At 54.1% G+C, this 19466-nt stretch overlaps 1 protein-coding gene across 1 annotated transcript in view; it reads right to left on the bottom strand.

The window, feature by feature from the left end:
* Positions 1 to 2366: 2366 nt before the first annotated feature.
* Positions 2367 to 19466, bottom strand: part of PTK7 (protein tyrosine kinase 7 (inactive)) — a 39737-nt gene continuing 22637 nt past the window's right edge. The window contains exons 2-20 of the mRNA XM_054820315.1: positions 15805 to 16098; positions 15147 to 15249; positions 14500 to 14690; positions 13640 to 13787; positions 12518 to 12648; positions 11999 to 12265; positions 11642 to 11775; positions 11091 to 11226; positions 10838 to 10957; positions 10517 to 10666; positions 10087 to 10237; positions 9600 to 9727; positions 9107 to 9310; positions 5003 to 5158; positions 4603 to 4835; positions 3953 to 4033; positions 3721 to 3872; positions 3465 to 3643; positions 2367 to 3241 (exon numbers count right to left, since the gene is read on the bottom strand). Coding sequence (XP_054676290.1) covers positions 3081 to 3241; positions 3465 to 3643; positions 3721 to 3872; positions 3953 to 4033; positions 4603 to 4835; positions 5003 to 5158; positions 9107 to 9310; positions 9600 to 9727; positions 10087 to 10237; positions 10517 to 10666; positions 10838 to 10957; positions 11091 to 11226; positions 11642 to 11775; positions 11999 to 12265; positions 12518 to 12648; positions 13640 to 13787; positions 14500 to 14690; positions 15147 to 15249; positions 15805 to 16098 — 3119 coding nt within the window. The 3' untranslated portion in view covers positions 2367 to 3080. The remainder of the gene's footprint in view (positions 3242 to 3464; positions 3644 to 3720; positions 3873 to 3952; positions 4034 to 4602; positions 4836 to 5002; positions 5159 to 9106; positions 9311 to 9599; positions 9728 to 10086; positions 10238 to 10516; positions 10667 to 10837; positions 10958 to 11090; positions 11227 to 11641; positions 11776 to 11998; positions 12266 to 12517; positions 12649 to 13639; positions 13788 to 14499; positions 14691 to 15146; positions 15250 to 15804; positions 16099 to 19466) is intronic.

The following is a 19466-nucleotide window of genomic DNA, read 5'->3' as shown; positions in this document are numbered from 1 at the left end:
CTGACACTGTTCACAGAACCAGCCCGCTGCAGCCTCCCAGTATGCAGAGACACCTGCATGCATGAAGCTGGCAGAGCAAGGATGTCGCTCCAGAAGTCCTTGGCATCTGTATTCTCTAGCTGTGGCATCACAGAGATGCTGCTTGGCTAGGGCCACCACACGTGATGGTGCCTGGCTCCACCTCCAGCCCATCCAGGAGCATTTTGAGCAAGTGCAGCAATAACCCTGGTGCTCTGCCTGTCATGTTCAACATGAAACAGCGAGGTGGGAGGACAAGGAATCATTCATAGTGTCAAATATGCAGGTGGCCTTTACTCTGGGCAGAGACTCAAGGTCACTTGCTGGCCTGTCTGTTAGCTGATGTTGTACAACTGCCCTTACCTGCCCCTCACCTCCCAGCCTCCAAGGAAAGGCACCAATGACCAGGATGGAGTAGGTAACCCCTACTGAGGGATGAGATGAGATGCTGCAATGTAGCAATGTTAGTCCAGCTAGAAGGCTCAAATGACAGGCTCCGACGTGATCTATCCACAAGTGCACAAGGAAGCAACTGCAGAACCAGCTGGGAGTATTTCTGGGACAAGATGTGCTCAAGGTAAAGAATACCACAGGGATGCACAGGCACGACAAGACACATTCATTAGTGACTTGGCTGCAGGAATCAGCCCACAGTGTACAGCTGTCCTGCCTGAGATGTGGGGTAGCAGGCAGGCGAGTACACAGGAACGGAATGGATGGGAGAGATGGAACAAAAGGATATCAAACAACAGCAAATGCACGTGAGAGGTCACTTGCAAGTTGGAGAACATGCATGCAGCTGTGCTACAGCACTTGCACACTTCAAAAGGGTTGTGTGCACACTGGGAAGGACTGGGAGGAGCGACAAGAGAAACATAGGGGAAGAGGAGGCACATCTCTAGACCTCTGCCTGTAACAGCTCCTCCCAGTGTGCACAATGGCCAGGCTACGGCCAGGCCATCTGGAGAAGGGTCATGGAGGCAGCAAGGGTTCAGGGTGGTGCTAACTTGCTGCCAAGCCCACTATGTGAAGGAGCCAGGTCCAGGAAGGAGAGAGGGGCCCAACAGCCAGCCACAGCCACATCTTAGCTCACCAAGAGGCCTTGGCCTGGGGAGACTCCACAGCTCCCAGCTGCAGGACACATCAGAAGTGTTGGGAAAGGGACAAACACTTGATAACTCTGCTTTATAGCTAGAAAACTTGCTTGTACCCAGACTCAGCTGACCTCGTTTCCCAAGCCCTGGACCGAATCTGAGCTTAGAGCCAGCTAGCATATTCCAAGAAATGAGCCCTCTTCACCCTCCAGCATCTCCATAACCTCTCTGGGTAGCAGTGGTGGGAAGGGGATCCTGGACATTTCTGGTCTATCCCTGCTTAAAGCACAGCCAACTAGATTGCATTGTTCAGGATCCTGAACTGGTCCCTGTTGAGTGTCTCTGACGATGGAATTTCCACAGCTTCTCTGGGACTGTCTCAGACCTTTATCACCCTTGGGGGGGGGGAAAGGATTTTTCCTAACATACAATATGAATCTCCCTTGTGCAGCTTGTGCCCATTGCCTCAAGTCCAGCCTCAGTAGGCCTCCAGAAAAAGCTCAGATCTTTCTCTGTAATTCCCCAACCCAGAGCTGTGCAGCAGGCAAAACTGCTGGTGTGCAGCTTGGCCAAACCTAGGGTCCCATTCTGGCTCCAAAGGAAAAGGCCTACGTTGTGCTGGCTTGGCTCACGTTCATTCTGTGGGGACTGGGGCTTTTTGTACATTATCTGCCAACCCTTCCTTCCCCAAGAGACCGCCAGGATCCTGCCATTGCTCAGGGCCATTGGCACAGAGGAGAAGACTGCAGGAGTGCCCCTAAGTAATCCCAACCGGGCCTAGCCCTGCTAGCTCCTCAGTCCTGTAAGAAGCAGCAGCTGAAACCTCCTGTGTGAAAACACAACGCAGTGCTGGTTGCAAAGCTGCCCCAGGCCACAGAGGTGGGTGCACAAACCCATTTACAAAGGAGAAAAGTTGCTACGAAAGCTTGGCTACCTGAACTGGGGGAGGGGTGCTGTCAGTGTGTCCAAAAGCGCTTGCTTTCAGGGAGTCCAAGAGGGACATTTTCTCGAGACACATGTACCTCTTGGAGAACAACCCATGACTGCCCAGAGAAATGTTAAGCACCAAGGCAAAGTGTTCCCTCAGGACATGGAATGGCATCTCAGATCCAGATAGGAAGGGGGCAAAAGGGTTAAACACAAGAGACAGATGCCTGAGGAACCGGCCTCCAACCCTTCCCAGGAACTATGTGGAGGAAAACAGTCAAACAGCCATCTGACAGCAGCATTTTACAAAGACCAGAAAAACAAAAAACAAAACAAAAAAAAAAAGCCTTCTTTATTGTGAGCAGCACATAAAAACCCAACAAAACCCAACCCTTCTTGGCTGCGGTACCCTCTGGCTCAAGCAAACAAACTAATCCACTCTAGGCTGCATTCCAGTAACAGAAATACTATGGTAGGGAGGAGTCAGCGCTCTGGAAGAGGAAGAGGGAGAGAGGGGGCACTGCCCAGAGTCATCATACAAAAAAAAGGCACAGGGTAGTTGGGAAAGGTAGTGAGCTCCTTCATATGCCAGGCACTTTGTGTTCCTGCTGGCTGGACTGTACCCGTGGTGCGCAGGGGATGCAGGCATGCCTAGCACAGACGGACGGAGAGAGAGGCCGGGCCAGGCCGGCACATACGCACACAGTGAGTGGGGACAGAGAGCCTGGTGCTGGAGCCCAGCTCTTGCAGGGTGAGGAGGAGCTGCGCTCCATCCATGCCAGCAGCCCAAGGGTGCCGGGCTGGGCAGGCGGAGAGCAAGGGGCAGCAAGGGCTGTCTTTTGGGACCTGGGAAGTAGAGGGGTGGAGGGGGCTGGGGTACACTGGCTTGTGCTTTGAGTCCAGCAGCTGCTGGTGCCGAGCTGCTCGCTGGCGCATCGGGGTTGGGCTCAGCAAGGGGCCACAGGAGTGCCAGGGGCTTCCCAGGCACCTACAGACCCCTGTCCACCCCGCTGCATCCTTCCCCAGCAAGGGCTGGGATGCTCAGGCTTTGCTGTCAGCTGGGCTGTCCCCAAGGGCGGCGGCGAGCTCACTGAAGGAGGGTCGATCCTTAGGGCTGGGGGCCCAGCAGCGTTGCATCAGCTTGGCAAGGCGGGAAGGGCAGCCCTCAGGGTGCGGGAGCTTTGTCTTTCCTGACTGTAGACCTGGTGTGAAAGCAAAGTCCAAAGGGCCATTGGGAAGAGGTGTGATCCTCTCTGCGGGGTGCAGGGAGGGCAACACCTCTCTCCACGAAAGCTGGAACAGCCTCCCCAGCCAGACCAGCACCATGTCAAGAAGTGAGACATCACACAGCCCTGCTGGCCCCTTCTGCCACAAGAAAAGGAAGTAGGCTACAGTGCCAGGGACAGCACAAGGTACTCCACATACCTGCCAGGACCTCATCATCTGCCAGTGGGGTGTAGGGCATCTCCCCATGCATGAAGACCTCCCACATGAGCACACCAAAGGACCACACGTCTGACTTAGTGGAGAACTCGTCCTCCAGCACAGCTTCGGGTGGCATCCAGCGCAGCGGGATCCAGGCCTGGCGGAAGTGGTAGTACTCGCTGCAGGCAGGACAAGCAGGCAATGAGACTGGTGCTATCCTATCCCCTCCCATTCCCCTGCCAGGCTCCCAGCTGACCTGTTGTACACGTCCTTGCTGAGGCTCAGGGATGAGACCTTGACCTGGCGCTGGGCACTGACCAGGCAGTTCCTGGCTGCCAAGTCCCGGTGCACAAACCTACCATTGGAGAGATGCTCCATGCCCAGGGCCACCTGTGTGCAGAGAGACACCTGATCCCAGAGAGATGTCAGCACTGGCTGCCCTCCTCAGGGTCCTCAGCCCCACTGCACTTTCAAAGCTGCACTATCACCTTATGTTTGGTAGTGAGGGGCTGTGGCTTCAGAGATTCATCTTTGCTCTTGGAGATCCTCAGGAACTGCTTCAGGTCCCCCTGGGAGACAGACAGCAAGTCAGAAGCAGCACCTCTCCATGCTCCCAGCCACATCGGTCCCTGCAGTGCCCGGACACGGCAGGCCCACTGGGAGCCCCATGGATCCTCATCTCCTGGGCCATAGTCCCCGCCTGTCCTCCTGGTCCCTGCTCTGTAGGGCAAACCAATATCTCACTTATGGACCTCAACCGGCTACGATGAGGGCAAGCAGGCCTGATGTTTCCAGGAGGTTTTTCATGCCCCAAATTGATTTCTCTCCCATGCACTGGAGTTCCCATAGTAGCCCTTAGCATTGGCAGCCATTCTGCAGCATGGAGTCCCACAGCTTAACTTATCCAGCTAAGTCCTGGACATAAACCAGAAATCAGGAGTGTGTGGAAGAGGACAAAGTCACCTCCAGATTTCGCAGGAGAATTCCATTCCCCCTGAGTCCTCCACAGTGGTAAACTGGAAACAGTGGTAAGCTCAGCCTGGTCGACCTACACCTTGCTTGCCCTGTGCTGCCAGCCCCATGTATACTGTCCATCCCTCCTCCTCTTCACTGCAGGCACTGCTGGCAGGGCCCTTACCAAGTCCACATACTCCAGGACCATGTAGTGTGGCTCTGCCTCACGGCACAGCCCCAAAAGCCGCACCACGTTGGTGTGGTTCAGCTTGCCAAACATCTCTGCCTCTCGCCGGAAGTCCAGCTGCAGCTGCTCATCCCTTGTCTGAAGGCTCTTCACCAGGACCAGTGCTTCACCCTCGCCATCCTCTGCACCTTTTGCCTTGGCCAGGAACACTTCACCGAACTCCCCCCTCCCTGGAAGTGTAGAGCAGCACATGGGAAGACAGCATACATTAGGACAGCCCAGTGGCTGCAGGGCCCTCTGTACCCCACCACACCCAGTTTTCTGGCTAGGACATGCTGGGGTTTCAGCCACAGGTTTCCTGATGGAGTGGGGTCAGGGCCAGGGTGGCCCAGCATACCCAGGGTTGTGATTGTCTGCAGGTTGGAACGCGGAAAGTGCATCTTGTCAGAAGCACTGTGGCGCTTGCTGGCCCCAGAGCTGCTGCCCAGGTTGGTCAAGGCCACTTCTTCCTGGATCTCTGCTGTCATCTGCCCATTCTGCAGCAAAGCACCACCTGCAAGGGAAGCACAAATGGCTTCAGCATCCTGCCAGGCTGTGCAGAGAATGTGCTGGGGATCAGCCCCTTCTGGGGCTGACACTCCAAGCATTCACAACTGGATCGAAGCACCCCAGCTTGATGTCTAGTCCCAGGCAATAGCATGGCCTCCACACAGTCGTTCCCTCTGGGCTCACATCCAGCCCCATCTCTGCCAGCCCTGCAGCCACCCTTGAAATCAGATGCTGAGCAATGGCTTTGGTCCCAGAGTCAACCAGCCCCATCTGGCCTTGTCCATCCCATGCCACTCAGTCATCCCAAAGGGGTGACTACATCCAAACTACCATTGACAAAACTCTGCAGAACAGCGGCAGGATGTGTGAGGCAGAGATAGAGCGAAGAGGACCCTGCTCACTATAACCACAGTCTTTTGATGCCCAAGAGACTCTCAAGTCTATCTGGCATCAGCTGCTGCAGCCTGACTCCCCCTGCTACTGCTCACTTCCCAGCAAGCCAGCAATGCTCATGTCCTTGGTAATCTTGAATGTCTCAGACCAGATCAGCCTAGAGTTTCCTTTGCTGCCTGGGTTAAAGCAGTGCTAGGAAGTACTCTACTCACAATCAACCCCAGCAAGCTTTCTGCTCAGGAACTCCATTAGAAATTTCCCTGGCACGAACAGAAGCCAGCAAACAGGACAAAACATGATTGCCTTAAGAAAGTAGAGAACCCTGCATTTTACAAGCAGCTTGTAGGGGAGAGGCTGTATAGATAGTCAACCTTCATTTTGAATGCATTTACTGCTTGGATCAGACTTGGAACTAAGAAGCAGTACTTTCCATAAGCTGAAGGCAGAAGTTTGAATGTAAAGTGGGGCACAGCACTGAGCTAAGGTGGCTGACACATGTGCAGCATCACCCTGCATTACTGTGCACGCTCCATTTCAGCTAGTCCAGGAGAGAGCATTAAGGAAACACCTGGCCATGCAAAAGGATTTAATCACAAAATTAAGACTTGACCCAACATAAGGTAACTCCAACAGTAATCCCATTGCTCATAATTTCCATCAAGAGGTATTGTACAACAGCACGCGTACGTGCATGCTTACAACGCGTGCATACAAGAGAGGTACCAGCCCACCAGCACATCCTGTGTAGGTCTGGCCACCATGACAGGGACCGTGGCTTTGTCATAGGTAGGCTTGGAGCTGTGAAGACTGAAATATGTTGACTTAAGAGCCATGGCTACTGCCAGCTGAACACTCACATGCTGGAGTAACATTTGCATAAGACCATAGTGAAAAAACACCATCTACCCTATAAATCAAAGCTTGAAGCTACTTACAATCTCCCTGTTTTTATGCTAATTATTAGCAAAACTGTTTGACCCTGTGCTGTCTGCACTCATGACTGATAGTGTCTCAAGACTACAAGCTTGAAGCCAAGAGGCTAATACAAGACGACCGCTGCAACTGTGCCAAGAAAATAATGAAGGCTGCAGAGTCAGTACGCTGCCACTGAGAGACAGCACCAGCAGGCAGCAACGACAGACACTTTTGAGAACAGATATCCCCATGTTTCACAGAGCTTTGACAAGACAGTCAAAGGGACCTCAAAAATGAATAGGAAGTTTAATTTATGTATCCAGCAGTCCAGAGGTGAATCAAGCATAGAGGAGCTGCCTGCTTTGCCCACCTGCTTGCAAGACCTGAGCATCTCCTGGAGAAAGAGACACAGCCATGCTGCCCTGGAGAAATTTAGCAAATGCTCCCCTCAGTCCCCATAGCCATCAACCTCCCCAAATGCTAAGCCTGTGTTCACCCAAAAAAAAGCAGTACAGTCAGACAGAGGGACATTGAGAGCAAACACCCTTGTTACAGAGGATATGGCACACCAAGGACGTGACCTTGGAAGGTGACCGACTTGTTAGAGGAGTGCATTGATCCATAGAAAATCCATAGGAAGGATTCACTGCAAATCCAGAGGAAAGTCAAATGTCTGGATCTGGTGGCCAGCCAGGGAGTGCTTGTCACCAGGTAGGTGCTGAGATACTTCAGGTCACCCAGCTAAAGAGGGACCGCATCAAAAGGAAGAAAAGAGCTCTATCTTTGAAGATCATGGTGAAGGGGGTAACTCCACTGGAGCTGACAGCAAACACAAACCATTTCTCCAGAGAGGCTACGGGAAGTACCAAAAAGGAGTGCAGACATCTGGGCAGCTGGGTCTGCTTGTAGCAGTGAGGATGCATCTCTCTGACAGCTAAACTGGTTCCAAATGAAGGGGATAAGAAGAGACAAACTCTGGCAGAATAAAAAGAAAAATATAAGATAGGCCAAAATAAAAATCTGAGACCACTTCAAAAAACATTAAAACAAATCCTTTCCCAGGAAGAGGATGCTGGCCAGATCCTACTGCCACAGGTGACCTTCCTGCAACTTGTCCACAGTAAGACCTCACAGTGGTGACAGCAGCAGAGCACAAAGCTGCAGAGATGCTCCTACATCCTTGCTCCCACAAGGTTCCCCACAGCCAGACTTCTCTTCTGGAGGTTTGGCTCTGTTCAAAGTACCAATACAAGACGAAATATAGGAGACAAACCCAGTGGTGATGTTTTGCCAGGACCTCACAGCAATCCTCACATGGTCAGGATGTGGCTGTGTACTGGAGAACTGGGTGGGGGAAGCACAATATCTGCATCTACAGTAGTGTGTGGGGAGATCCAGGGAATTATAAGGGCAGCAAACTCAAGTGCACCCCATCACTGACAAGTCCTCACTGGTGTCAGTGATGCAAAGACAACCATGATGTCAGGAGAAAGAGCTGAAACAGCTTTTGGAAATGAAAATGATGCCCCAGAGATCTCTTGGGTTCACTGAAGGAGTCATGTAGCTCATGTCCGGTTTAGTCTATTTGCAGGGATTTTGCAGGGTCTTATGGAAAGAGCTGTTAAAAAGCGGCTCAGTTGCCACAGGACAGGAAGGAACATCCTCCAATGGACACACAGAAGGTAGGAACCAGGGTAGCACAACATGCTGCCAACACGGAAGAGGCACTGCTGGCAGCTGTTTACCAAAGCCGCCAACTTAGCTGGCAGGAAAGGTACAGGCCAGCTGTGGCCAGCTGCACAGGGACACTGAGCACTGGGAGGTGCAGCCAGCAATACAACATGAGGCCTGGGGAAAGCAACCCTGATGTCCCATCCACAGCAGTGGGCTCAGCCCTGAGCTGCCTGCTTTCTCTCTGTGGACAGGGAGCTGAAGCCAGTGGCACAGCTGGGAACAGGACACAGCACTGCTGTGTCACTCTGCAGAGCTGGATGCACCAAGTCCTGTCTGGGGCTTCCCATCTCAGAAAGGCAACAGCACAACCAGAAAAGGCACTCGCAGGAACAATCATACAGAAGAGTTGTGTGTTCCAGTGCAGAGCTGATAGGTGATAAGCTTGAAAAGCAGAGAGATAGTTTTCAGATAATGTTTGCTCCAGAAGTCCTTGTTGGAGGATGCTTAGATGCTCAAAGCTTATATGGGTTTCAGAGATAACAAGGTGGGTTCACAGCAGAGTTCAGGGCTGTTCAGTGAAAAGTCTTCCCTCCAGCACCAGGAGCTGGTGAACCGTGATTTGGACAGGCCAGCAGAATACTACTATGTCATTACATTGCAATAAGGATACTCCCCTCCCCTTGGCAAAGGGTGTATGTGATGCCATGTATGGGTGCTGGAAAGCAGGAGCGAAACATAACTCAGCAGAGATGGCCGCGATGTGGGGCTGGGATGCAGGTTTCGCGCTAACTTACCTATTATCTCACCTGGCAGCAGATCTCTGCCACCAGCCATAGCCAAAATCAAGAGCAAGAGACTCCAAGGGTAAAGAGAAGTCCCGTTCCCTGGCAGCTCCCTGCCCCACAGCCCTTGCAGCCCAGGGATAAGGGGCTGGCAGTGAAGCCCCCACCCCCAAGGGTGCTGTCCTCACCATTCAGACACTCCATTTCAGGCTCCTCGCCCTCTGGGTGCTTCTTCAGCCTCTTGGCTTTCCTCCGCTTCTTGCAGTAGAACATCAGCCCCAGCACGATAATAATGTAGGCAACAGCCGCCCCCACTGAAAGCCCAATGGTCTGGATCATCTTGTAGGGTGTGTGGCTGCCAGGTCCCTCATCTTCTTCTGCTGCCGGCTTGTCTGTGGGGCAGAGAGCACCGAACCCATGAGGGTGTGGAGGGATTTCCCAAATCCTGCTCAGGAATATGCTGGAGGAATGAGAAAAGGCCCCCCACTGCTGTGGCCACCTCCTGGTCCAGCCACAGAATGCTGGGCACAGCCCACAGCTCTGCATACTGATAGGGATGATGCTGTGACTCCCTAGCAGGCATTACCTGACACGCAGCACCCACCAGTGGGGCCAGAAGTGGGGCCTAGAGCTGCTGGGGATACCAGGAGGCCATGTCCCCATGTTGGGCACCTCCCTTACCTACGACATATAGGAAGGCCTCACGGTGCTTGATGTTGCAGCTGTTGCCGGCGATACAGGTGTATTTTCCAGAGTCCTCGGTAGTGACGTCGTAAATCACCAGGGAGCCATTGGGCATGATCTGAATCCTGCCAATCACACAGAGCCCTTTCCAAGCATCAGAGGGCAGAGGCAGGCTTGGGGCACCTGCAGTCCCATCTCCCCAGGATGCCTCAGCCTCAGCTCCATGTCCCCAGTGCAATCATCTTGAGTGTCAGGCTGTGCAATGCTCAAGAACAAATGGCTGCAGCTCAACTGCAGCTTGGGAAGCTGTGGCAGAAAGAGTAACCCTGGGGCCAGGAGAGTCCAGGCCCTGGGACATGGAGACAACTGACCACGTGCCTCCCAAGCTGGGAACCCAAGACCACACCATTGGCACCCGTGTGCTGGGTAGGCACAGGGAGAGCCATGCTGCGCCACATTTCAGCTTGGAACAGGGGCTGTATACCTGGGCAGGAGCTTGCCGGGATCCAAAATCTTGTCCTTCCCTTTCCACTGGATGTGCGGCACGGGGTCCCCCTCTGCCTGGCACTGGAACATGGCTGTGTGCCCCTGATACACTGTCGTGGGCTCTGGCTCTAGCTTGAAGGTGACGTAAACTGAAGGCAGAGAGGCCAACACGAACGCTGTCAGCTCCTGGGAATGGTGCTGAGCTCCCACAAGGGAACAGGACCAGCACTGGCACGGTGGCACATGCCCTCTCGGGCTGTACGCAAAGCACTGACAAACCAGACACTCAGGTGCCACGGGGCAGAGCTCGGGGTCAGACCAGACATTTCTCTCTCTCTGCAGGGGCATGCCAGTTGGGTGCCACCCAGACAAACCCACTGCAAGACCAGCACAGCAGGAAACCCACCTGCCTGCCATAGAGCCCTCACCTGCTACCACGAGCTGCACGGTGGCACGGATCTCGCCCTGCGGGCTGTTGGAGGCAATACACGTGTAGTTCCCTGAGTCACTCCTGCTCACCTTGTGGAAGGACAAGATGCCAGCATTGTGGCTGACGTGGGATGGCAGGCTGCTCCCATCTGCAGGACACAAGAAGAGGGATGGATGCAGCAGTCATGCATGAGGCACACAGTGGCTTCCCAGGCAGCCACAGCACCGCTGCTTCACCCATGTTGGAAGCGGGCCAACGCAAAGTTCCTGGGGCCCCAAGTCAGAAACACGTATCACATTCAAGTCCCCCCACTCCTTACCTGTTTTAGTCCACTGGATGGTGGGTTTTTCCCGGCCAGTGGCTGAGCAGGACACGGTAACCTCCTTATCAAACTCCATGCACTGTAGTGGCTGGGGCGGGGGGGTGAACTTCAGCTTCTCTGCAAGAGACAGATGTGCTGTTAGCACCCCCCGCAGACACAGGAGGCACTGGAGCTGGGGGTATCATGCCTGCACCCTGCCAGGCAAAAAAGCTGCCCACAAGGGGAGGATGTGGAGTGCTTGTCGGCATACCTAGCACATGCACGCGTGCATATCCCTCGATGCTGCCCGCTGGTGTGCTGCTCACGCACTTGTACATGGTCCCATCATATACCTCCACATTGTTGATGCGCAGTGTCCCATTCTCAGAGATCTCAAACCGCGAGTCCTGCCCAGAGGGAGGGAGTGGGGCAGAAATGACACTGTCACCAGCCCTGGGCTCAGACCTTGCTTCTGGCACTCCTGATGCTCCATACACCCACACCATGCCTCAGATAGACACAGCCCTGCTGAGACCCACATGGAGAACTGAGACAAGCTGCAGCGACATCTCTCTGAGGGACATCTCTCTTGTCACTGCACCAAAAGCACAGGGCTGGCTGCCAGCCAGGTGGCTAGAGACCACCAGTTGTGCACCCATACACCAGCAGGATGGAGATGGTGCCAGGAACATGGCCAGAGTGGGGGTGACAGGGACGCTGGGCCTAGCAGCAAGGCAAGAAACAGCAGCAGCAGAGGAAGGAGCTGAGCAAGGGCCCAGCAGAAGTGCCCATGAGCAGCAGGGGCTTGCCACATCGCCTCACCTCAGAGATGGAGACACCGTTGCGGTACCAGGTGACGGTGGGTTTCAGGGAGGCCTTGCTGAGGCAGTGCAGGTATCCTGGCTTGCTCTCCTCCAACTGGCTGTCCTTGGGCATCTCCACCCACTTGGGTACCGCTGGGCAGAGTTACGCAGGGGTTACACAGGGCCGCTCGCCACCCCTCCGGCCAGCACCAGCACAGACCAGACAGGCAGTGTGCGGCCAGCCATGGGGCCCTGCAGCCCAGCCATGAGAGATATGCCTCTATCAGTGAGGTGATGCGCCATCCCATCCCAGCTCACCCCGGCCCCCTATCCAGTCCCCTTCTCTGCTCCCAGCCCTTCTCCAAAAGCTGCCTACTAGCCACGGTGATGCTCAGCTCCTGTTTCTTCTCTCCAGCCTTGTTGGCAGCATGGCATGTGTAGGTCCCGGCATCCATCTCGGTGATACTAGTGAAAACGAGGTGCTCTGCCTCTTGGTGCACCCTGCCAGCAGTGGGAACTCGTTCCTGGTTCCTCTCCCACCAGACTTGGGGTGTGGGTATGCCTCGTGGAGCAGTACAGGCCACACGGTGCCCCTGGTTTGCCGTCAGCACCTTCGGGGAGAAGGGTGCCATTTCTTCGATCTCTGAGAGAAGCAATAGACAGCAGGGCTCAAACAGGGCAGGAACATGTAGCCAACCCACCAGCATCATCATCCCCATGGGAGGCACCAGCCGAGGGAGAAAGCACACAAGTTATGTTTGCTGCCAGGCAGCAAGGATGAACCATTTCACAGATAAACCAAGCAGTTCTCCATGTACTGACCCATCATATCTCCAGAGTGACACTGCAACTCTGGGACCCACTGCCCACCCTGCCACCAGCCCCAGGACCTCACCTGCTAGCCGCAGAGTTGCCTTCAGCACAAGAGCTTTCCCCCTCTGCCCACGGCCAACGCACTTATAGACACCGGTGCTGCGAGCCCTCACCTGGGTGATCAGCAGGGAGCCGTTGGCGAACACGGTGGTCCTGGGCACGTGGGGAGAGGCAGGGCTCAGTGGGCATCTCTGCAGGACATGGGCCAGAGCCACAGCCCTGTGATGTCCTACATGAGCCCGTGGAACCAAGAGGGAGACTTTGTGCCTAGTCAAAGCTTCCCAGTGCAGGGGGAGCAGCACACATAAACAAGGAGATGGTGGGACACATGCTTCATGGAGGAAATGAACTAATAGAAGTCGCTTTCTTGGAGAATACATGACTCGCACCAAAAGATGCATCACCAAAAGGGGCCAGCTCTGAAAGCTGGCACAGCCAGGAAAGGGGGTAGGGGGCACAAGGTGGCGCCCGGGAGCTGCCAGGCCACTGGGCATCTGGCACCCAGACAGCACCTGAGAGACATCCCAGGCTCCAGGATCACCATCCACAGGCAGCCTGGCCTGGGATATGTCCCTAGCTCAGGGGATTGCTGCATGCGTAGGTGTCTGGTGCTCAGAAACATTCCTGGCTCTGGGGATCACCATGCACTGGTATCTGGAGATGCAAGACAGCCATGGGCCCAGTGATCGCTGTGCAGATGTTGGGGGCTGGAAGGTGTCCCCGAGTCTGGGGATCACCACCTGTGGGCATCCGGTACTGGGACATGCCCCTGACTCTGGGAATTGTCCTAAGTGGGTGTCTGGGGCTTAAACTGTTCTTGGCTCCATGAAATCACCACATGTGGGCATCTGGGGCTGGGAGACATCCCCAGCTCTGGGGATCATCGTGCATGGACATCTAGGACTGACAGCCCCACAGATTCAGTTGAGGATAAACTGCTTGCTGAGTCCTATGCAGATAAAGGACATGCTAAAGGCCCTGCTAAACCCAAGCCACCCAAGCTGAGATACCAATCCCAATGGCCAGCCTGATGTTAAATGCTTAACCTCGGGCATGGCCAGGGTTTGGCCTCTTTCTGTTGCTTCTGGAACACAATGCCCCCTTCTCCTCCCAGCCCTGCCCACATCACTGGTGTCCCTATTACTTGGATCTGTTGGTGATGGGGCTGTCTTCAAAGAGCCACTCCTGTGTAGGAGGGGGCACGGCTACAAACTGGCAGTCAAACATGGCCTCTTCATTCTTGGTCACGATGAGGTCCTGTGGGACGATCACCGCCTGAGGAAAGCTCTCATCTGCAATGGCAGAGACCACAGGAGGGTGAGAAGAGCAGAGCAACATGTAGTGTCCCTTTATCAGTGCTCTGGGGGAAACTCAAAAAAGACCTAGGAGCACCCTGCGAGCACACTGTGGGCCCAAAGGACGCACATGCCAGCATGGCTGTAATTATGCATCCAGAGCCCAGGATAGCATGCAGCAGCTGTTTGGGGAAAGCCCCTTCTGTTTCCCAGCAAGGCCCTGAGCTCCCTGGGCTCCTAGCAAACAGATCAAACCTGTCACCAGACTGCAAATTCCTTTGTCCAATTCCAAATAGGACCAAAAGGTCAACATCTCCTGCCCTCCCTGGGCCTTGCCTCCAAAGGCCAATGAGGTATCTCACCCATGCAGTACTGCAGTGGCATTGGTATTAGCAAAACCAGCAGCACCTACAGCCTTCAGGGTCCAAACCTTGTTGAAGGATGGAGGACTCTGGTGCTCCAATACCAGAGACGACAGCATAGACCTGCTCCAGAAAGATGCAGGGGCAAATTAACACTGTAGACAGGGTAGGGTTCAAACCTGGCCAGGTGTGCCAGGCCTGTCTCTGGCCAGAGGCTTTGCACAGAGAGTCACACCAGCCTGACACTTCCCCTGCAGCCTGGGTCCTGCCCTGCAGCCGAGGGGAGGCTGCTAGCAGAGCAGTAAAACAGCTGAGCCCCCAGCCCGAGTGGCCGGGACACAACTCACCGATGATATTCAGCGTGAAGTTGTTCTGGCTGCAGACAAAGCCAACAGCACTGCGGGCACAGCAGTAGTAGAGACCGTTGTCATCGGGGCTGGCGCTCTGCAGGGTCAGCGTTCGCTCCTTGTTGCTGACAGAATAGGTGCTGCGGCTGTCGGGGAGGGGGGTACCATCCCGAAACCACTGCCATGTGGGGCTGCAAGACAGGGGTGAGAGGGTGACCGGGTGCAGGGCACCGGCAGGGCTCCCCAGAGAGCATGTGTGTGGAGGAGACAGCCCAGAGATGGCCCATTTCCCTGGCTCTTCGTCCCCACTGCTGGCCCCGACACAGACATGAAGCCATGAGACATGCAGCCAAGTGGACGGGACATGACTGGAAAGCAACGGAGAGTGACCGCAGCACATCAAGCAGCTCAGCAACCGGACTGTGACAGCCCGTCCTTACTGTGCTCCTCGCTACGCGGCTCTGAGGAAGCCGTTTGCCTTCTCCCCCGGTGCTCAGCCACAGGCTCAATCCTGCCTCTCGCCTTCCCTAGACTCTACTGAATCCTCACAGGAGAAAGGAGAGAGAGACAGAGAGAGAGGGGAAGAGCACGCAGCAAAGGTGCAGGGGGACCCCGGCAGGGTCCACTCCTCAGGAGGCAACCCTTACCGCGGGTGGCCGTCGATGTGACAACGCAGCACCACTGTGGAGGAGGGCTGGATCTCAGCTATGCTGGCCGGCTGCTTCAGCACCACACTGCCTGTCTCAATCCCTGTGGGATCAAAGAACATCAACACAGCTGGCTCTCTAAACTTACAGAGCCCTGGTGGATGCCGACTCAGTAATAACCAGAGCAGGCAGCAAGGGCACAAGCACGCTTAGAAACATATAAGCCCTCAAGCCAGCATGGAGTAAAGGGACACCCACCCTGCAAATGTCCCACTTTGCCCTGTGTAGCTGTTCTCTGAGGGATAAGAGGGGGTGTGAAAGGATCTGCAATGCTCAGAATACATTTGGTCCAGTAACATCCCCGTTTCATATATACAAGTGGGGAAGGAGGCAGGAGAAAGCATCTCCGATAATCTTGGGAACATCAGAAGATACAAGCAGCCTGGAGGGCACGAAGGCCATGGTAGGTGGAAAGGAATCCTACTTGCACAGTTCATGCCGCCTGATCCCTGTCTGACCACCAGTCCCACATGCATTAGCAGGCAGCCTGGCAAAGCTGTTTCCAGTCTCAGACCCCCCCAGGAGAGTGCTTTGCCCTGTCCACAGTAGGCAGTACCAGGCTGCAGCGTGTGCCTGGCTGCCCTCGCCCCACACTCACACTTGATATTGAAAGATGCATTGGCTGTGCGCATCTCCTCCCCAGTGAGCAAGTTCCTCGCTACACACTGGAAGTCCCCGGCATCCCGGTGCCGATCAACAGCAGCAAACTGGAGGTTGCTGCCTTCCTTGAAGCGCTGCTCTGTGTCCTGAACAGGGAGTCCATTCTGCAGCCATTCAAACTCCACATTTGCTGGGTCCTTCACCTCGCAGCGGAGGATGGCGCTGCGGCCGTGCAGGGCATCCTGGGAGTATGGCTCCTTGGTGAAAAGGATCATTGCCTGAGTGCCCACAGCTGCAAGACAGAAAAAGGGCACGTTCAGAGCATGGGGATGGGGAGAAGGGAGTAGGTGAGCATGTGCTGTTCTCAAGGGTCTCCAGACAACCGAAACCACCATGTTAGGACAAACGTACCCCAAAGTACATCTGCCAAAAACAATCCGTGATGGGAGAGTTTAGACAGACATGCGCTGAGATGCCAGCACAGCCGCTTTAAGGCTGTCTCTCCAGCAATCACTCAGACAGGGCTGCCTGAGCTTGCCAGAAGCCAAGGAAAGCACTCTGCTCCCTGGGACCAGAGGCATTAAGAGGGAGCTCCTGTGACCCACTGCTGAGGGCCATGCTTCCAGCCTGAACAGAGAGGTATCTCACAGGGTATGAGCTGGGAAGTCAGTCACCAAAGCATCGGAGAGCAAGCAGCTTCCTGGGCAGTTCAGATGTTTCTTTGGGCTCCTCTTGTCCTGCTTTTTGGGACACATCCTAAGTGCCAGCCATGCAATCAGGATTGCCCCGGATCGGAAACACCCACAGACTGTTTCTAAGCTTTCCTCAAAGATTCTCTCCTTGGGCTCATGTCTCTGTCTCACCTCCACATCCTCAGAAATTACCCAGAAAAAAGCTGGTCTGGAACAAGGATTGCCCCATGAGAATAAACAGAGCAGCTGCTGGAGCATAGCTCAGGAGGATACAGCAGTGACATCCCAAGCTGGGGACTCAGCCCACTTGCAAGTAGGAGCGGAAATAAAAAATGGCAAATCCCCAGGCTCTGATAGTGGCCGTGGGGTGGCTCTGGAGGACTGGAAGCATCTCTCTGTAGTGGTGGAAAAGCCCAACAATCCTCCTCCACACACTAACCCCCACCTGAGAGCTCAGGGTCCTGGGGACGGAGCAGCCAGGGCTTCCCTAGGCATTGCCTTATGTGGCTGCCAAGGGACCATGCTAGTGTGTTCATAAATCCGGCTGCTGCCTGGCCACAGCAGCCATGCAGGCGTTCTGCTCCGGTTACCAGCTGGCTGCAGAAAGGAAAGCAGACAAAGGGCAATTCAGCACACGCCAATTGCTGTTAGATTCTGTTCCCAGCATCATGCTCTGCACGAAAACAGGCCAAGCCAGGCAGATTTCAAGCATCTTAGAAGGAATCTCTCATGAAAATGAACAAGAAAGTGGTCAAAACGGTGTGTTCCCACCCCTGCAAGGAAAACTGCTTCATAGACACAGGCGCTCATCCAGCACTGCTGCTCCCCAGGATGAGGCTCCAGTCTCCCAGCTCAAGGTACATGTGAGCCAGGAGCAGGAGCAGCTCAGCCTGTGTCTGCAAACACCCTTTCCCCATGGCCCGGACAGAGAGAAAAACAAAGTCCTCCCATTGCAAAAATCACAGAAGCCTCTTCCCAAAGACACTGAGGCAGAGGAGACAGTAGTCCAGAACCTAGAGGTCGTTCCTGCCTGCAGCCTTTGCAAGATGGGACTGCGGGTTCAATTCTAATTTTCAGTCTAGGCAGGAGGACATGGCTCTGTGGACAGGGGACACGATGAAGGCTTGGCACAAGCTCCACATGGGAAGCAGGGATTTTACAAGGTGTCAAGAAACACTAGGATCCAGCTCCCTAGTGAAACAGGAGAAACTATTTATGTCCTTATCTTCCATCCTGGGGAAAGGGACACAACCAGTTCAACTCAAGCAAGATCCCTGTGATGAACGTCTCATGAGCACAAGTGCCAAAGTAAACTGGGATAAAGAGCCATAAACTTGTGTTTTGTTTTGAAAATAGCATCCAAGGTGCCATGGATGGACTGGCTGCACATGCTGGAAACCGTTGTCCCAACCATGCATTAGATTTGGGCTGCAAGGAAAGACCAGTAGCAGCTAGATGTCGTTCAGACATTTTTGGGTGGAAGACATCAGAAGCCCAGAGCTGGACACAGCTTTAAACAGTACTCTAAATCCAGAGCACCAGAGCCCAGAGTTCGGAGATGGGAAGTACTGCACTTGCCCATAGAAGTCGTACAGCCCTGGTCCAGGAAATGGCTGCAGTCAGCAGGGTTCACACATCCACTCCGTCCCCTCCACCTCATCTGGGCTTTTGGGACAGTGGCTCAAGAAAGGTGTCCAAACAGAGGGCTATCTGTGTGGGATGTCATTATGCCAGAGTTTGGGTAAAGCCTCTATAAAGCCAACACACATCACCGCTTGTACCGAACGAAGAACAAAATGCCTCTGCTTGTTCCACTCACTCAGCTAGAGGACGTCCCAGCACCACTGTGTGGCAGCCCCATGATCATGCACAGCTTAGCCAGAACTGCCCAAGCTGGCAGATGGAGAGAGCTCTTGCAGCACCCAGTGGAGAGCAAAGGCAACCCCTGCTCAGTCTGACTGGACACCTTCACCACATGTTTCTGCTGTGGTTTCATGAGCTATTCTGGGCTGCACCACATTGCCAGGAGCTGTTGAAAGAAGTAAAATGACTCTTTTCTCTTCCCTTAGTGAGAGCCACCCCAAAAAATACCCAGCAACACCAGTTTTGTTGGAAGTCAGCTTAGCAAGCCCAAGCCAGTGCAGAGCTCTCCCCTAGTAACACAGCTGGGACAGCCAGTCCCACAAAGCCAACGCCAAGCAGCAATCCCAAATGTGTGTGCTGGCAAATGTTCCCTCTCTGCCTACGTATGTGACACAAGCCACTCCTGGCTGGGAGAAAAAGAAACCCTCAACACATGTTCCTGGCCTAAAACCATTTCAACTGTGGCTACAGAAAGCTTTTCAGGAAAGCTTCAGCCAGATTAGATACACACACTTGAAATGCAGCACATTTGAAAACACCCAGTGGTGTTTTACCCAAAGGATACTTAATTGAAATGCAAACCCCTCCTGCTGAGGTAATAGATGAAGGTTAAGTGAATTGTGTAGGGAAGTCACACTGGTACCTACAGGTCCCCAGGGTATCATTCCCACACACCACAAAGAAAATCATCTGCAGGGACGGGACAGGCACCAGCAGCACGCACAAGGACAGATTGAAGAGGAGAATCAGGTCACATCTCAGCTCTGAGAGCATACTTATGACAAAGATCCGAATGCAGGAACAGCATCCTTCATGCAGAGGTATACCCCTGCTCAAAATTAATTTCATTTATTTAAGGAGGCAAATAGCAGGTTCCCAGGAAAAACATGCTAACACCTGCACTGCCAGCCTGAATTTCTACCAAGTGTATCTCAATTCACTTTTTGAGTTTGGGGTGTCTGCAGGACTTTGCCGTTGCAGCCTCCTCCAAAGGCCACAGTGGGCTCAGCATGTGCAGAGCATTTCAGGATCACAAATAAAACCAGCAGAACCTCATCCAGGACAGAGTTTGTGAGCAACCCTATGAAGTTACTAACTGCTGCCT

Source organism: Grus americana, chromosome 3 (assembly GCF_028858705.1).
Source record: "Grus americana isolate bGruAme1 chromosome 3, bGruAme1.mat, whole genome shotgun sequence".
In the NCBI taxonomy this organism is placed as follows: Eukaryota; Metazoa; Chordata; class Aves; order Gruiformes; family Gruidae; genus Grus; species Grus americana.
Note: the sequence above shows the minus strand (reverse complement) of the source record. Positions and strands in the feature narration are given on the sequence as shown.